The following is a 17,382-nucleotide window of genomic DNA, read 5'->3' as shown; positions in this document are numbered from 1 at the left end:
CAGTAAACCGCAACCCCAAGGTGGAAAAGGAAGACTGGGGAGTGAAGTAAGCTGGGGGGCGGGGCCTGCGTGCTACGGGGGGAGTGGTGCGAGGCTTTGATAGGAAAGGACGTCAGCCAGTCCTGAGCCGGGGAAAGCATGCGCTCCCCACAGGACGACGGGCGGGGCTTTGGGAGGGAGGGATCCGGAATAGGCGGGGCCTTGCGTGTACGCCGTCTTTATTGGACGGGGCTTCGCCCAGTGAAATTCAGAGCGGGTGGGGCGTTAGGGAGAGGCGGGGCCTTGGGTGGAGGCGGTCTTTGAAGGGCTGGCGTGCCCCTCGGCTCTCCGCCTGGCTCGTGTGGGGATGCAGCATCGCACCCTCGCCTCGGCCCCTGGCCTGTGGGCCTCCATTCCCTGTCCACGCTCCGAGCTGGACCTGGACCTGGTGCTGTCTTCGGGCCAGTCCTTCAGGTGAGCTAGCCCCACGTGCTCCAGGGGTCCTGGGAGGGGGGGCCGTGGGGAGGGGCCCCGCCCCCGCCGGTGCTGGAGGTGAGACGCCCCGCCCCCGCCGGTGCCCAGGGGGCCGGCTCTGAGCGTCTCTCTCCCGGTCCCAGTTGGAGACAGCAGAACCCGGGGCACTGGACGGGGGTCCTGGACGGACGGCTGTGGACCCTGACCCAGGCGGACGGCCACCTGCACTACACCGTGTACGGGGAGCCGGCCGGGCCCGGGGCCCCGCAGACCCTGCGCCGTTTTTTCCAGCTCCACATCCGTCTGTCCGACCTGTACCGGCGCTGGGCCTCGGCGGACCCCCACTTCCGAGAAGTGGCCCCGAGATTCCCGGGTAAGCGGAGGCCGGCACACTGGGAGAGCCAGGAGCAGGGCGGCTCAGCCCGGGTGACGAGCCTCGCTCCCCTCTCCTTCCCCCGCAGGGGTCCGGCTGCTCAGACTAGACCCCGTGGAGTGTCTCTTCTCCTTCATCTGCTCCTCCAACAACCACATCTCGAGGATCACCGGCATGGTGCAACGTCTGTGCCAGCACCTGGGGCCGCCGCTGGGCCGGCTGGACGGCGTCTCCTACCACGGCTTCCCCAGCTTGCAGGCTTTGGCCAGTGAGGCAGCCCGAAGCCCCTGGGTTCCCCGGGCCGTGGATCCGGGCTCCCCCGCAGCAGCCCCCTAGGGCGAGCTGCCCGCTGCCCACCCCAGTGCCACGTGGGGGGTTCTGTGCCCATCCTGGGACCTGCCAGGCACACATACACACAGTCCAGACAGCCAGATCCTAGCTTATCTCTTCAAAGCCTGGGGCAGTGGGGAGAGCACCTGGGCTGGGGAGCCTTCGCCCTCCTGGACACGTGTGGCCTTCTTGGTCCTCAGGACCCAACTTGAGGGCCCTAGAGGGCCACTTGTTCCACACCCCTGACCTAGTGCAAAACTTGCTTTTAAATGCCTCATCCTGCCTTTCAATGCCTTGTTCCTCATTTATGAGAGGAAGGAGCTGAGCTAAATGATCTCTAGATCTGTGATGCTTTGATCTTCCTCAAGCCTTCCTAGACTGGCCCCACCCACCTCTAGTCACTGGTATCCCATTACTTTGCACTTTTAATATGCGATTTCTTAGGCCTCATGTCTTTCCATATCTGTTTCCTGTGAGGCTATAAATTCTCTAAAGTCACAGATGGGGAGGGGGGAGGGGGAAGGTGATGTGATACATTCATTTCCCATTTGGGCATCCATCAAGCCCAGGATGTGGGGTGTTCTGCTCATCATATTGCCTAACTCTGCCTACAGAAGCTGAAGTGGAGTCTCAACTTCGGGAGCTAGGTTTTGGGTACCGTGCTCGCTTTGTGAGTGAGAGTGCCCGTACCATCTTGAATGAATGGGGGGGACCCAGCTGGCTGCAGCAGCTACGTTCAGTGTCCTACGAGGAAGCCCAACAGAACCTCTGCTTGCTGCCTGGGGTTGGAGTAAAGGTAAGACCTGAAAAGATCACCAGTGTCCATCACCTCTCTGGCACCTTAAATACACACACGCATGGGAGAATAGAATTCATAGGTGAGAGATTTGGGGTGAGGTGAGGAATAACAAGAAGCAGACGGGATCCTGAACTGCTGTGTTAAAGGTGGCCGACTGTGTGTGTCTCATGGCCCTGGACAAGCCCCAAGCTGTGCCTGTGGATGTCCACGTCTGGAACATCGCCTGCCGGGACTATGGTTGGCAGCCTATTTCCAGGGGTCAGAAGAGCCTGAGCCAGAAGGCCAGCAAAGAGCTGGGTAAGCAGAGTCCCAGGGCTGGGTGGGAAAAAAGGCAGAGGGGCATCACTAACAGGAAAGGGGCAGATTCAGCAGCATTCTTTCTACTTCAGGAGACTTCTTCCGGAGCCTGTGGGGTCCGTATGCTGGCTGGACTCAAGCGGTTAGTGTCTTATTGCCCCTGAGCTCCCCCAGCCTTTATTCCATTAAACCACACACACAGCCTCATTGCATTGTCCCTCCACCCCCTCCAACTCTGAGCCCACTGGGCTTATCTTTCCAAGGGAAGACCCTCTACCCCAGTTCCTTTCCCCAGGTGCTGTTCTGTGCAGATCTACGACAGAGCCCCAAACTACAGATCCTCCAGGCAAAGGCAAAGCCTCAGAAGCGCAAAAGAGGGGCCTCTGAGGAGAGCAGGGGCCCAATATCAGGACAAGGGGACACTGGAGACCCAAGGTGACAGGAAACTGCCTCAGTCTTAAGTAGCATCAGAGACCCCAGCCCCTTACTAAGGACAGATTCACTTCCTCCCCTCTCCCCAACCCTACCCAGCTTTGGGTTTGGGGGGTTCCATGGCTCCGGGTTTCCTGATTTCCAGCATCTACCTCAGGGGCATTTTACGTCCCCATAGCAAATGGTCACTTTGCACTATTGGGGAAAGGTGAGGATTGGGAGGTGACTGCCAAGCTGAAGGGATGAAACAATCAAATGGTTTTAACTTCTTCCCTTTAATAAAAGAATGAACAATAAAATAGAAATATTTGTTTGGAAAATGATTGGATATCTTGACCAGAGAATGGGGAGAAATGAGGAGCACTGAGAGAGGAAGAAGGCCAAGTAATTTCCACCTTCTCAGGGCCCTGACGCCTGCTCCACCTTCCCTGATCAGCTCCCTGCCCTTCCCAGAGGTCAGGGTGACCAGGGTGAGGTACTGGAAAGGGGATCAAGAAAAGGATCCAAAGCCAGGACAGGCAGGGTTACAGAAGAAGCCAGTCCTCCCTTCAGGGGAGGCCTTGGCTGAAGTGGGCTCGGGAAGAGCCCTAGGAAAGGAGAAAGGGAGGAGGCTTCCCTAGGCACAGGCCCTACTGCCCTGCAGCATTCTCTGGGGCACGATGGCTTCTCTTTGGCAGGCTCCACCCTTGCCTGGGAGCTTGCCAACTGCCACTACTCCCCCCTCCAGTTGCCCAGACCCCAGCAGCTGTAGTGAAGGCTACTCAGAGCTGGGGTAGACAGGTGACCGGCATCTTCAGGGAAGACCCTGTGCAGCAGTCCCTGCAATAGCCCATGTGGGAACCTCAGAGGGGGTTTCAGTAATGGAAGGTGCCTCTGCGACAGTTGGCCTCCCTTCCCCACACCGTTGCTTCACCCCTGCCCGTCTCAGGTGCCAGCAGCTCCCCGTGGCTGGTGGTTTGGCCAGGGCCAGGTCCATCCTGACTGGTGCCCAGCTGAAGCCTCCTCATGTGTCTCACCACTGCTGTGGCATTGAAGGCTTGCTGAAAGGGGATAAACCGTGGAGGAGGTTAGGGGGCTGACCCCAAAGGTCCACCAGCCTGGCCTGGACTAGATGCCCAAGGAGGAGGGAAGGAAAAAGATGGGGAGCATTAAATAAGGTGGCACTCTAGGCTGAGGAGGCCTGGAGAGGTGGGGGGACCCCAGAGCCCCTGGCTCTAGAGCTGACCCTGTTCCCACTGTGCCATGCTGTTTCTCCAGTGTGGATTAGGAGGCTGGAGAGGACGGGAATGAGGAGGGTTGAGCCAGGAACTTAAGAGGGAAGGTGAGGCCTTGGACTGGCAAAAGGGTACGTGGGACAGGCAGAGAATGAGGCTGATGTGACAAGGAAACTGGGGGTGTAGAGAGAAGAGGCCAAGGTCAAGGACATGAGGGGAGGGGCCACAGCCTCACCTTCCATTTGCTCTTGGCAAAGTTCTTCTTGATCTGTTCACTGACAGACTGGTGGATGTTTTTGTCCAGGGCCGTGTCCCCTGCAATCCTGGGAGAAGATGGGGTAGGGGACCTGGTAAGGAAGGCCCAAGAGGTTTGGGGCGCAGAGCCTGGGGAGAGGGGGATGGGGCCTTCCTCACCATGGGTGCTGCAGGGCTTGCTCACAGGTGAACCTCTTGTCAGGATCTTTTTCCATCAAATGTCGGATAAAGTCCTTGGCTTGGACCACGAAACAGAACAAAGACAGAGAATGCAATTCAATTTCAATTGCCCATTATAGAAAGACCACTCACCGTGAGAGAAGACCATAAGGGTCAGTGAGTTCTGATCATGACCCCAAACCCCAAGCCTATTCTAGTCCCAATCAGGGCTCCTCTTAGCACTCCACCCACCCACCAGTCAATCAGTCAATAAACAGGACTGGATTTGAGGCAAAATCATAAGGGGAGATTGTCCCTTGTCCATTCCACCTGCCCAACTTCCTCTGTCGAAATCTGCTCCTCTGAAAGAACTGGAGACACTTCTCCAGAAGAGGGAGAAAGATGCCTAAGAATAGTTAGCCTAATGCATTGCTCCCCTTTAGTGACATCTGAATTTTAACAGAGGGCAAAGATTGGAATTAAACATTTCACACATCCTCAGGCCAGCAGGAAAGAGTGTTTGTTTTTCTGTGTTTTTGTGGATTTTTAAATTTGGGGGTGGAGTGAAGCAACTGGGGATGTTTATACTAGAGAAGACTGAGCGGGGAGGGAAATGATAGGGGTCTTCAAGTATTTGAAGGACTGTTAATCAGAGGAACAGTTATATTTGCTCTTCATCACCCCATGTGGGCTAGAACCAGGTGGAAAATGCAAGAGGAAAATGTAGGCTTAATGTCAGGAAAAGCTTTCTACCAATTAACTGTATCTCAACTCTCAACATGAAATGGGCTGCCTTGAGAAGTAGTAGGTACCACCTCCTTGGAGAGAGTCCAAGACGAAGCTGGACGACTGATTGTATGTCAGGTATGTTCTGGAGGGGATTTCCTTCATGTGCAGTTTAGATGGTTACCTATGGTCCCTTCCAACTCTTCAGTGATGTGATTGGGGGAGGAGGGTTTACAAAGCCTTTTCAGGACCTAGGGAAAGGCTATCCCAGGGGGTCTGGGATTTCTTATGGGAAGCAGCTGCAGTGCATGGCAGAGAGAGGCAGTCCCACCAAAGCTTTGGCAACAAGTCTAGGCATGAGAGTAGGCCCAGGGCAGGTGCTTGGTCTGGGGATGGCAAAGCAATGAAGGAGAAGAGAAAGCGCAGGATAGGAGGGAGGTGTAATGCAAATGGAAAGACAGTGAGAAGGAAGTTCAGGGGAGAAGGACCTGTTCCCAGCATCAGTACCAGAGTCGGAGATGTCATCCCAGTAAGGAAAATCAAACTCATACTCTGCCTTCAGTATCTGCTCAAAGAGTTTGGCATCGTTCTCATCATAGAAAGGAGGGTAACCGCAGAGTCTGATGGGGGAGGAGGGGGAAGAACAATATGAATCGTTAACATTCCCTTACAGTACCCCCTGTCTTATTCCACCCTCTCAGCTGTGAAGCAGGGTAGGAACAAAATATCATCCCCATTATACAGATCATGAAACAGACCAAGTGATTTGTTGAGTGAGTTAGCAGCAGAGCTTGGGTTAAAGCAGTTCTCTTAACTCCATGTCCCAGAAAAGGAAGAAAGGAGGAACAACTTTCCCTGTAGCTAACCACATTGGCGCTGCCACCATGCTCCCTCTCTCACCCCATACCTGGGCCCCCCACTCACAGAATGTAGGCAATGACACCAATGGACCAGCAATCCACAGCTTTGCTATAAGGCTTCTGGGCCAAGACTTCAGGGGCTGCAAAGGTGGAAGAGACAGCAGTCAAGATAGGGTGAGGGAGGCGGAGACCCCCACCCCTGCGAGCGCTACACCTATCCACCCAACTTTGGACATAGGACTCTCACAGCTCCCCCAAGCTGCCTTCCAAATGGCCATTGGCTCCCTGTCTACCCTAGTCTCTGCCCTGAAGACTCCACTTTATTCCTACCGACATATCCTGGTGTGCCACAAGCCGTGGAAAGCACGCTGCCTGAGCCTTCCATCTTGGACAGCCCAAAGTCGGAGATCATGATCTTAGAATCCTCCTCCAGGCTGTAGTAAAGCAAGTTCTCTGGCTTTCAGAGAAGAGTAACCAAAACACTTTTGTATAAGGCTTTATCACGGATACCATGCTTTTGTCTGTCTTATCTCACAGAATCTGATTTGGAAAGAACTTCAGATGACAGGCTTAACAAGGCCCCCCCACCTATAGCATTCCTATAAAATATTCATACTCCACTTAACAACCCCTAGTGATGGGGTGCTTACTATCATCTAAGTCAGCCCCCCATTTTGGAGTCAGCCCATCACTGTCGCCTGCTGAGATCTTTTCGCCTCCTGAATCTGTCCTCCATATTAACTCTCCTTCCTAGCTGATGTCATTTGCAAATTTGATAAGTGTGCCATTTATATCTTTATATAAGTCACTGATAAAATGATCTCATTCCACCTTCACAATAGCCCTGTGAGGTAGGGCAGGGACATATTATCCCCAGTTCACAAATAAGGAAACAGGCCTTCAAAGGTCACATCATGACAGAGCCAGGACTAGAACCTGGCCCCCAACTCCTGATTCAATACCCTTCTCACTAGCTCATCCCTTCCCCACTCTGATCCTCTTGTCTCTTCCCCAAATCCATTTCCCTATCTGTCACCCCCTTCCTTCAAACTCCCACATGGGCTTTCTTTTAAATTTTAATTTATTAATTTTCAATCAAGTAGTTTTTTCCTCTTATATTAATGTTTTATTGATGATTTTTGTTTTTACATCAAAGTTATTTCCTGATATACTATCCCCACTATCCTCTCCCCACACACCTATCAAATAAGCCCTTCTTCTTAACAAAGAAAAATAAATTAAGCAAAACCAACTAACAGCAATATCTGATATCAAAGGAAATATATACACCTCCCACTCCCACTATCACCTCTGCAATGAAAGGGGGTGGGGTGAGAATTTTCCCAACTCTTCTCCAAGGCCATGATTGGTCATAATTATGCATCATTCAAGCTTCCTCATTTCTTCTCCAACCCTTCCCACCCCATTGTATTCCTCATTGCACTCTCAAAAACACACAAAAGACCCCTCTCTCACCTTGAGATCTCTGTGGACAATGCCCATGTCATGGAGGTACTTGACAGCATCAAGTACCTGGCAGATAAGTCGGCTGGCATCCCGTTCTGTGTAGAAGCCCTTCTCTACAATTCGGTCAAAGAGCTCACCCCCAGACACCCTAAAGTGAAAGGAGCAGGCTAGAGGCAGTGCTTTCCCCAGCTCTCCATGACACTCCCCTCCCCAGGGTGTAACCCATCCTCTTCTGCCTCTAAGTCCCCTTGGAATCTCTTAGAATACTGATGGGATTAGGGTGCCATCAGAAGGTTAGAGGGAAGGGGAAGAGGCCAGATAAGAACAATACCCCAAAGATGCTCAGGTCTGATCTGAGGCAGGAGTAGGGTCAAAGAGAAGACAGAGCAGGAGCAGGATTGTGGAATGATAGGGTCTGGGGCAGCAGTGAAGATGTGGGTGTCCAGAAGCCAAGAAGGAAGGGACAGATGTCCTGGTCAGGAGTGATACCAGGAAGGTAGGCGGAAATGTCTGAGACAAGAGTGGGGTCAGGAGAGGGAGGTCACTAGAGTGGGAATGAGGCTGAAAAGGAAGTGGGGAGAGAGTCAGGGGAGGGCTGAGTCCTCACAGCTGCATGATGAGGTAGAGGTGCCCACCACACTCATAGATGTCATCCAAGGCCACAATGTTGGGATGTTTGATCCTAGAAGAAATGAAGAGGGAGGTTCAGAGCTGAGGGAAGACCTAGAGGCCTCTCTGCACCCCCTACCCAAATTTAAGTAGGAGGCAGCAGGTAGTGCTCCTTGGAGCTAGGGACCATGCCACCCTAAGGAAACAGGAACTGGGGGATACTACCCACTATCATTTATATCAGCGTTTGAGGATCTGCAGTTTTGGTGATATGAATGTTGCTTCTGCCTGGTTGATTTGGGAGATGAGCTTTGAAGATGGTGCCAGGCTGGCCAGACAACAGACATATATAAAACATACATGCAAACAGTATGTCACTGGCTTGCATTCAAAGCCTCTCTAACTTGGCAGGATCTACCAGTTTATACTCAGCAGGTTCAGCCTTGGATGACCCAGGACTTCTTCATGCCACCATGAAGAGGCAGTGAGGTCACTAGCAGAGAATCATACTTAATACCAGTATGTAAGATCACTTTGGGTTCCTAAAAATGCTTTTTTGGTCAGACCTGTGATTTCACTGAAATTATTTAGAAGGAGTTAGGCACCCCCTTCTAGTCAAGAAGGAAACAAACGTATATTAAGTACCTGCTGTGTGCCCAGTGTTGTGCCAAGCACTTTATAAACATAATCTCACATTGATCCTCACAGCAACCCTGAGAGGTGGGTACCATTCTTATTCTTATTCTAACTGTACTGTTGAGAAAACTGAGGCAGGCAGAGGTTAAGTGACTTACCCAGAGTCACACAGCTAGGAAGCATCTGAGGCAGGCAAAGAACCCAGGTCTTCTTGATTCCAGCCCCAGCCTTTCTATGCACTGTGCCCCCTAGCTGCCTCTACTAATGCAGATGGCAATTGTCCTGCAATTCAAAAGTTTGGAGAGCCGCCCAGGGCAATGAGGAGTTGTGCCTTTGCTCAAGATGATATAGCCAGTATATGTCAGAGATGGAACTTGAACCTGGGTTTTCCTGATGCCAAGGCTAGCTCTCTATCGACTATAGCACGCTGCCGAGGATCCTCAGGACTGCCTCTCACTTTATTTCATAACCCAGCAATAAGTAGTGCTAATCAAACATTGGAGTGCTTCCCCAGCACTGTGTGACTACTGAGGCCAAAACTGGGGATTCAGCCAGCCCAGACAGAACACCAGAACTGCTAGCCTTTTTATCGGACTGTGTTGTAACATCAGGTTAAGGAGACCAGATTAATTCGACAGAGGAAATAATCTCGAGGTTGGCCTCATCTGTAGCATCATCAGAAGGCCCAGATGGGCTCAGGGTAGAAATCGAGGTGCGGGGCCTGCCTTATGGTCTGATGTCTGATGAGCAGGAAACCCAGAGGGTAAACCTGGGTACTACTAGGAAATGCACAGGTCCTGAAACCACAGGCCAGGAATGCATGATGAGAAGGCTAAGCCAGGAGTCCGTCCTCCTAGGGTTCTCAGGCAGCAGCCTTGTCAGGATAATCAATCAATCCAAAGAAACCCAAATAAAATCCTTCTCACATTTACTAGCTTTGTAACTCTGAGCCAAGTCCCAAACTCACTGAGCCTCAGTTTCTTTGTCTGTAAAATGGGATAATAGCAACTACCTCACAGAGAAGTTTCAATGTGATGATACATGGAAAGTGCTTTGCAAACTTTCAAGCCCTCTATAAATGGCCAGTTATTATTACTATATCTGCTATTCACAGAAGCCATCAACTAAGCAGATCAACAGCTGGGTCCTCAGGTCAGACCCCAGCATGGCTGACATCCCTCAGGACCAGAATGGGCAGGGCAATGGTTATAAATTAGAAGCACTGAGGAGTTTGGACAAAACTGCAAAGTTTGTTCAGGAAAGGACAAATATAGAGAGTGGGCTGGACTCAGGCAGAGCCAAGCCAAGGGTGGGTCCCCATAGGAGACAGCCCAGCCCCCACCCACTTATGCAGCACAGCGATCTCATTCTCAATGCCGCTCTCCTTGCCCTCCAAGGCTTTCTTGGCAATGCACTTGATGGCCACCAGTTTCTGGGTTGTTTTTTCTTCAGCCAGTATCACCTCGGAGAATGCTCCCCTGTCAGGGCAAAGAGAGGGGTGAAGGTGAGGTAGGGCAGGAAGAGAGGAAGTGAGGAATACTTCCAAAAAGTCTCAGATTTGGCTCTGCTTGGATCCCAAGCTCATGGGCACCTCCCTATCGACAACCTCCCAAGTCATGGGGCCTCTTGAGTGCCCCCATAACTGCTTCCTAGCAGAGTCCAAGAGATCAAGGGAAGCCTCAGAAAGGGGAGACAGAGGGAGAAACAGCCCTGTCCTAAGGCCATACATTTAATCTTCCCTGGCTGGAGCTCATACAGTTTCCTGAGGTCTTTCTGAGTAGTAGGTCTTAGCATGCTGGACCTGGAATCAGGCTTGGGTTCTAATTCTGGAGTGTGGCAAGCTTACAGAGCCTCTCAGGGCCTCATTTTTCTGTTACATAAACTCAAGGTAATGAGCTATATGGGGGCTTCTACCTACCAGGGCTGCATAAAGGAGAGAAAGGATGGGCAGGAACTTTGAAATGCATTTTGGGAATGTGAGAGACTATAATCATGATCCTCCCCTTCCCCTACTCCTTCCCAAAACTGGAAGGCCCCCAGCCCTTTCTTCCTTTCAGTTTGTTCTTTTATACCCTCCTGCCAGGGAAAAAGCACCAAACAAACCCTGCTATCAGCACTGACTCTGAATGAGCCTCATTCATACTAAGAGGTAAAGGACGTAGGACATCTTTAATGAGTGACCCCTCTGAGGGAAAAAGGTATAATAACAGGGGACAAGAAGCCCAAAGAATTCATGTCCATTGATGCAATGAGAACATAGGATGACGAATTCAGAGGGACATGGAAAGCTTTGTAGTTGCCCTGAAATCACCTTGTAGATGAAGCAGGAAGGGGAAGATGTTACAGCTTCCGCATCCCTTCAAGAATCGTGTCCCCTCCCACACCCCCACTATTCTTCTTATCTGCCTTGCACCATGTAACAACCAAAGGGCAAGATAATGGAACCCTGGCGGGGCTAAGAGCCCCAGGAAGCTCTGAAAAGACTCTGAGATGGTAAAAGTCAATCCTTATGCACAGGAGAATCATTTTTGGGAAAGAAGTTGGACTGAGGAAGGGGAGACTGGAGCCCATGAGAAACTTGAGCACCACAGCTGAGTTAAGCAGAGATGGAAAGACCTAAGCTTTTTTTTATCTTACCAGCCTGTGGTCCTTGTGCCTCAAGGACAGGCTGATCCACTAATCTGCCACCAGCCAAAGGCCAAAGGCATAGCCAGATAGGACCAGGGCCCATGCCACATTTGTCATCCCTCAGTACAAGACTGAAGCTCTCACAAATCAGACTCAATGTACTTTGAGCACTGGCTTTTCCTACTGTCGCCATAAGGGAAGTCAGGAGGCAGTCACCCTACCCTTAATCTTTCCCCCTCCTCCCCCACTTCCTCTTTCCTTCCATTCTCAGGCTGATACCAAGAAGAACCTCTGGAAGCTTCTCCCACCCAACCAAGTCTAGCCTTAAAGATCTTCCCACCGTCTAACACAGAAAGGTCCTGGAGTGAGGAACCTGGATTTCAAGGGGGAAGGGTCTGTCTACGCTGGCCACTGGAGTTGGGATGGGAATGGAGGACCCCTGCCCTGGAAGTCTAGGCATTTTCTATGGTCCCCACTAATGCCTTGAAAAGAATCTTCATCTGGATTCTTCCTTTTCCTCTCTTCTCTCTCTCAATTCCCACCCCTACACCAGTCAGGCAGGTCAAGGAATGAGGTCTCCCTCTGGGCTGCAGATGAGTTCATGGGCAGTTCCATGCTCGGAAGCTAGCAGGAAACAGCCGAGGGGCTGGTCCAGAGAAAAACGCCATCCGCTTCCTGACAGCCTAATTTTGATGTCCAAAGCCCAGCTTGGGGAGGGAAGCCCTCTTACCTCTTCCCCCTAGGCTTCTGATGAGTCCTTTGCAGGCCTACCTAGGGAGGAGTTTGAGATTCCATCCCAGCCTCTCTCTGTCTCCCTGCCTGCTCTTAGCACCAGCTTTGCTTCATCTGCCAGAGAAGGGAAGGGAGAAACAGAACACATCACTTACGTGCCCAGGACATCCCGGAATTCATAAATATCCCGAATGTCATCTGCATGCTTCTTCCAGCTGGGTCCATCCACTTCCCGAGGCATTGCCCACTGCTGACTTGCTGCAGCAATGGCTCCTGAGGGTGGGACAGCTGGGACTCAGTGGGAGCATGGCTTCTCCAAGCCCCCGGCTTCTGCTTTCTCTTTCCTAATTCTAGACTAACCTCCTTCCCCATTTCTTTCACTTCTTTATCCCCTGAACAACAGGGACTCATTTCTTCCTCTAAAAACCAGGGGCCCAGATCAGAGTTCCCAATGTCACACACACACACAGCACTCCATCATTTGTAATGTAATGTTAGGAATACTCAGAAGGGGCCTGAGAGATGACTACTAAAATTCCCCTGGGATGGGAGGGTCCTTGATCACAACACTACTCCCTGGGGGGTATCCCCTCCTCCTCCTCTTTCAGAAAACAAGCTCCCTGCTCCCTCTGCCTCCAGCAATATTCTCAGCCACATTTTTAAATAGCTCCATTTGCACTGTTACCATGACAACAGCAGCCACATCTGGAACAGCTGGTACTCCCTCATCCTCCCACCTCTTCTGACCATCATCCCCCACTCCTGCCCCACCCATAGCAGATTCCTGAAGCTCTGGGCCTTGTCCCCAGCACCTGCTCTTAGATTCTGGCCTAGAAGAGCCCCCTACCCCTTCTTGGTCTCCCCCCCACCCCCTTTCTGATGCACAGCTTCCAGCTCAGACTGGCATGAGACTTGAGGTACTGGGATCCTCTTGCATCAGGCCTGGCTTAATACTTGATTCAATGTCCTACCCACCCATCCCCAGCAAAGGGCAGAGGGTCTCTATCTCTATCCCCAACCCCCTCAGGTTCATCCTGAGCCACCCAATGCACATCCCAAATCTAGGAGTCCTTCTGAGAAAGATCCAGGGAAAAGAGAACAGTAATTCTAATTTTCTAGCTAGGGAAACTGAGACCCTGCATTACATAAGACTTTAATTCAATGTTTCCCCAGGAGGTTTGATCATTAGTCTCAGTTCTGCTCCCTGAGTCTGAAGAGGACTGACCCAAGAAAATATGAAATGGAAAAGTGACACCCCATGATAATCTGAGCTATCTAAGCAGCACAAAGGGCTCAGCCCCTCAGCCTTCTCACCTGTAAAATGAAGGGGTTGGACTAAATAGTCTCTAGGCCCTTCCTCTCTTTTCTATTCTCTGAATCTATGGAAATCAGGAGATCTGTCTTCTAACAGCAGTTCTACCACTAATGAGCTGTATGTTCTTGGGTCCATGACTTTCCCTCACTAGACCTTGGTTTCTTCTTTAAGACAAGGAAGTTGGACTGTATGATGTGCAAAGTCAACGACCAGACTTTTACAAACCTCCCAGAATTAGCACTCTGATTCTACAAAGGACCCTTGGACACCCAGGGATCCAGATGTCTTTTTCCAAGGGAAAGGGGTCAGGAAGGGTAGGATAATAAAGAAATGTAAAGGGTGGAACTTCCCCAACTGTGGTCCCACTCTCGGCCCCTCTGGCCACAGCCAGATTTCCTTGGGCATCAGGTAGGCTCCACAGTGTAGACCAGGCCAGAACCTAAGTGTGGGTGGCACTAATGGGTTCATCACTGCCCAGAGAGGCCCAGATGTTCAAGTATCAGGAACCACAAGACAGAACAAAAACAAGGTCCTTCCTGAAGGCAAGGCATTATCCATGCTGCCCTCACAACCTCCCACAGCTACCCCTCTATATGATCAGCTTTTCATCAAACCCTCCCCCCCCAAGCCCAGAATACCTCTAACCCAGAGGGAGGCCAGCCCTAGAGGAAGTTCTGGCAATAAAGAAGTCCCTTTTCCTTGCCATGCATAATCCCCCTCCCCATCCCAGGCTCCAGAGCCAGAAAGGCGAAGATGACTTTTCAAAGATGGATAATAGCCAAATCATAGAGCTCTGTGAAAACTCTTCTGCTATACAGAGATGCCCCTCCACAGGGCAGAACCACAAATCTTGGCACAACAGCCTAACCTATCCACACCTGCACACTCAGGTGTGCCGCCAAATCTATGCCCTTTCTACCCCAAGACCCAGACACCCAGACACACACACACCTCTGGAACAAGAGATGTACATCCCTATATTCCAACACCCAGATAACTCTTCCAATTGGACACACCCTAACATTCCTATGAAAAGGGGGAGGGGTTACCCTATATGATAGCTCATCTCATCCATCCGGACACTCTGTGATCCTCTTGTAACCCAGACACACACACCTTCAATAACCATATACTTTTCCTTGTAAACATCCCACTAATAAACACAATCTGAATCTTATCCATCTCTTACATCTTGCACACAACACAAACACAGAGTAACATATATGTTCGTGCAAAATGCAGACTCTTGTCTAGGGAAAGGGAGTTGCTGCCCCAGGCCCAGAGATCAGCACACTCATCTAAGGGCGAACCAACTACCTAACATGGCCCTGCCAGAGAGCAGACTGACCCTGTAGGTTTGGTTCCAAGGGGCAGAAGTGTACCGGCGCTGATACAGTTACCCCTACCTCGCCCCTGCCCCATGGCAGTCTGTCATTCGCTAAAACAAATCCCAGCCACTCCTTCATCAGAGTCAGACTAGGTCCCCCGGGGATCTCCAGGGAAAGGCTGAAGAACTATAGTCCTCTCACCTACAACCCAGAGACACACCCTACTTCCCCACCCCACCCCCAACCTCCTCCCTCGGCTGGGACTAAGAACGGGACCTTTGTTTGGAAGGGAAGGCTAGGGGCAGGGCCGATAGCTGACAAGCGGCAAAGTTCCACACAGGTGGCCCTAGGCAGAACAGGTGTATATGCTTGGGCGCCCCTCAAGTAGGGTGGAAGGAGGGTATCATCTGTAAGGAGATACCCCGATCTCTCAGTCAGGGACTTGGAGCCTAATTCTCCTTTCGGCTGCATAACCCCTTCCTCAGCAGCTCAGCGGACCGAAGGGAAAATGAGGGTCCATTGCCCCTCGCAGCCCCAGGGGAGGAACCATGTGAGGCCGGAGCGCAGGCTCCCTCAGAACTTGGCCCGGGCTGGGGATACCCAGGCAGCCTTCCTCCCGCTTACCTGAGGCTGCCAAGCAATGGGAGGGGGTAGGGTGGGTGGCTCCTTGGGTCGCTCGGGCCCCCACCCCCACGGCCTCCCGAGGCTGCCGCTGGCCCCGGCCCCGATCTCCGGACCGCGCTGCTGCCGCCTGCCAGCCTTCGCCCTGCGCCCCGCGCCCCGCGCCCCGCACCCCGCACCGCCGCCGCCTCCTCGCCTTCGCTCCGGGCCCCCGTGCTCACAATCAGCGGCAGTGGTGGCTTCTCCTCCGCCTCCGTCGGCGGCCGGACGCTCGGCGGGTTCGCTCTGATGTCAGCCGGGCGGAGGAGGAGTTTGTGCGGCAGCCGGAGGGGAGAGGAAAGGAGGGAGGAGAGAGGGAGAGGGAAAGAGAGGAGAGGGGAGGGCAGAGGAGGGAGCCTAGCGGAGGCGGGGCGCGGAGAAGCCCCTTGAGAGCCTCAAGCTGGGAGTTGGGGCCGGAGGATGCGCCGCGAAAGCCGAGTACCTCGAAGGGGAAAAGGCGAATGGCCTGGGGGGCGAAGGAGACCGGCAGCTGCCTCTCCAAACCGTGGGACGCGCAGCTCCGCAGCGGAGCTACTGGGGCGCAGAGAAAGGGGAAGAGACTTGTCCAAGGTCGCACAGGTGGTAAGTGGCACAGTGCCCCTGCAAACTCCAACTCTGGCTCCAAATCCGCTGAGCATATGCAGTCTACTGTTGCCAGTTATCTTTTCCTGCTTATTGGGGTTGCCATGTGATGAATGTTGATGCCAGGGGTTTCTGGGATTAAGGCCAGAGGAGGGGAGGCCCCAAATTTGCTTTCCACAGAAAAGAGTGAAGAGAGGTGCAGCCTTTGAACCCAAAAGACGGCCTCTGACACAGACCAGCTGGGGGATCAGTAGTGAGCCACTTAACCTCCCAGTGTCCTGGCCGATCTGCTGGGACTCTAAGCTACCGAGGAGCTACTGTCTCTATCAGTGTACAGATTTCCACAGCAAGTGTTAACTAGATCTCTCAAGAGATGGGGCCGTATCCCGAACTTCTTTCATAGTGTCAATTGCAGAGCAGGACACAGTAGTAGATATGTGTTTATCGGTGCATTGGTGCACAGATTTAGAATTAGAAGAGGCTTAGATAAATTTTTGTTTTGTTGTTTTTCAGTCGTGTCTGACTCTGCATGACCTATTTGGGGTTTTCTTGGCAGATACTGGAGTGGTTTGTCATTTCCTTCTCCAGCTCATTTTACAGATGAAGAAACTGGGGCAAACAGGGTTAGATGACTTGCCCGGGGTCACACAGCTAGTCAGGATCTAGGTCAGATTTGAACGCAGGAAGATGAGTCCCCTTCGACACTCAGCTGCTTATAACCTCTCTCCTGACTCCCAGCCGAACAGTTCCATCTCGCCATTGGACATGGCAAACAATGTCCCATAGATATCTTAAACTCAACATATCCAAGACTGAACTCATCTTTCCCCCTAAACCTCCATTCTTTCAGTCACCCACACTAGCAACCTTACAGTCATCCTCAGCTTTTCTCTTACTCAACCCATTTATCTAGTCTGTTGTCAAGTCTTACTTCTATCTTCGCAACCTCTTTCCTATACATCCCTTCTCTCTTCTGACACAGCAACTCTCTAGTTCAGGTCCTCTTCCCCTCATTTTCTGGACTAACACAAAAGCCTTCGCGTTCACCTCCCTACCTCATCTCTCCCCACTAGTCCATCATCCAAACAACCTAACAAAGTGACCTTCTAAAACTCAGATCTGACCTTATCAGTAAACTCAGCAAACTCCAATGGCTTCTTGCTACCTCTGCGAGCAAGCATAAAATCCTGTCCGACTTTTAAAGGACTTCACCACCTGGCCCCCTTTCAACCTTTCCAGTCTTTTCCACCTTACTCCCCTCCCCATACTCTGTGATCCAATGACACTCGTTTCTATGCACTGGCCGTACCTCTAACATAACGCTCCGACTCTCAATTAGTTCCTTTTCCCTGGATGTCTGTTGTATCTGTTGTTCTGATGTTCTCTTCTGCCTCCCGGCTTCCTTCAAGGCTCAGCTAAAATCCCATCTTTTGCAAAAGGCTTGTCTTGGTTCCTCGTCAATTCTAGTGCCTTCCCCCTCAGATTACTTCTGATTTATCCTAAAAAATATATATTTTATGTCTACAT

At 51.8% G+C, this 17,382-nt stretch overlaps 2 protein-coding genes across 6 annotated transcripts; one reads left to right on the top strand and one right to left on the bottom strand.

The window, feature by feature from the left end:
* Positions 1–207: 207 nt before the first annotated feature.
* Positions 208–2,989, top strand: OGG1 (8-oxoguanine DNA glycosylase). 2 transcript variants are annotated; one of them, XM_072598555.1, is made up of 7 exons: positions 208–453; positions 597–826; positions 915–1,094; positions 1,771–1,952; positions 2,102–2,252; positions 2,345–2,394; positions 2,548–2,989. In XM_072598555.1, the coding sequence occupies exons 1-7, from the start codon at positions 347–349 to the stop codon at positions 2,689–2,691; spliced, it is 1,044 nt and encodes a 347-aa protein (XP_072454656.1). In that variant the 5' UTR covers positions 208–346; the 3' UTR covers positions 2,692–2,989. The 2 variants fall into 2 exon arrangements, with proteins under 2 accessions (XP_072454656.1, XP_072454655.1); XM_072598554.1 differs by having other exon boundaries at positions 279–453; positions 2,345–2,989.
* Positions 2,941–17,037, bottom strand: CAMK1 (calcium/calmodulin dependent protein kinase I). 4 transcript variants are annotated; one of them, XM_072598558.1, is made up of 11 exons: positions 15,431–17,037; positions 12,126–12,243; positions 9,957–10,088; positions 7,973–8,047; positions 7,375–7,513; positions 6,229–6,355; positions 5,963–6,038; positions 5,546–5,658; positions 4,313–4,391; positions 4,134–4,221; positions 2,941–3,724 (listed from the first exon to the last, which is right to left on the bottom strand). In XM_072598558.1, the coding sequence occupies exons 2-11, from the start codon at positions 12,209–12,211 to the stop codon at positions 3,539–3,541; spliced, it is 1,101 nt and encodes a 366-aa protein (XP_072454659.1). In that variant the 5' UTR covers positions 12,212–12,243; positions 15,431–17,037; the 3' UTR covers positions 2,941–3,538. The 4 variants fall into 4 exon arrangements, with proteins under 4 accessions (XP_072454659.1, XP_072454661.1, XP_072454662.1 ...); XM_072598560.1 differs by having other exon boundaries at positions 15,456–15,574; XM_072598561.1 differs by lacking the exon at positions 15,431–17,037 and adding an exon at positions 15,238–15,373.
* Between the last annotated feature and the right edge of the window lie 345 nt (positions 17,038–17,382).

This window comes from Notamacropus eugenii, chromosome 3, assembly GCF_028372415.1.
Source record: "Notamacropus eugenii isolate mMacEug1 chromosome 3, mMacEug1.pri_v2, whole genome shotgun sequence".
Taxonomy (NCBI): Eukaryota; Metazoa; Chordata; class Mammalia; order Diprotodontia; family Macropodidae; genus Notamacropus; species Notamacropus eugenii.
This window is presented reverse-complemented; position numbering and strand designations above follow the sequence as displayed.

What these genes read in the sequence shown, in the direction of transcription:
- OGG1 (XM_072598554.1), top strand. Translation starts at nt 347, where the DNA reads ATGCAGCATCGCACCCTCGCCTCGGCCCCTGGCCTGTGGGCCTCCATT. An exon ending in TCTTCGGGCCAGTCCTTCAG is followed by an intron (nt 454 to 596) that starts GTGAGCTAGCCC and finishes TCCCGGTCCCAG; the next exon opens with TTGGAGACAGCAGAACCCGG. An exon ending in CAGCTTGCAGGCTTTGGCCA is followed by an intron (nt 1,095 to 1,770) that starts GTGAGGCAGCCC and finishes CTCTGCCTACAG; the next exon opens with AAGCTGAAGTGGAGTCTCAA.
- CAMK1 (XM_072598558.1), bottom strand. Translation starts at nt 12,211, where the DNA reads ATGCCTCGGGAAGTGGATGGACCCAGCTGGAAGAAGCATGCAGATGAC. An exon ending in TTCCGGGATGTCCTGGGCAC is followed by an intron (nt 10,089 to 12,125) that starts GTAAGTGATGTG and finishes TTGCCCTGACAG; the next exon opens with GGGAGCATTCTCCGAGGTGA. An exon ending in TTGCCAAGAGCAAATGGAAG is followed by an intron (nt 3,725 to 4,133) that starts GTGAGGCTGTGG and finishes ATCCCCTTTCAG; the next exon opens with CAAGCCTTCAATGCCACAGC.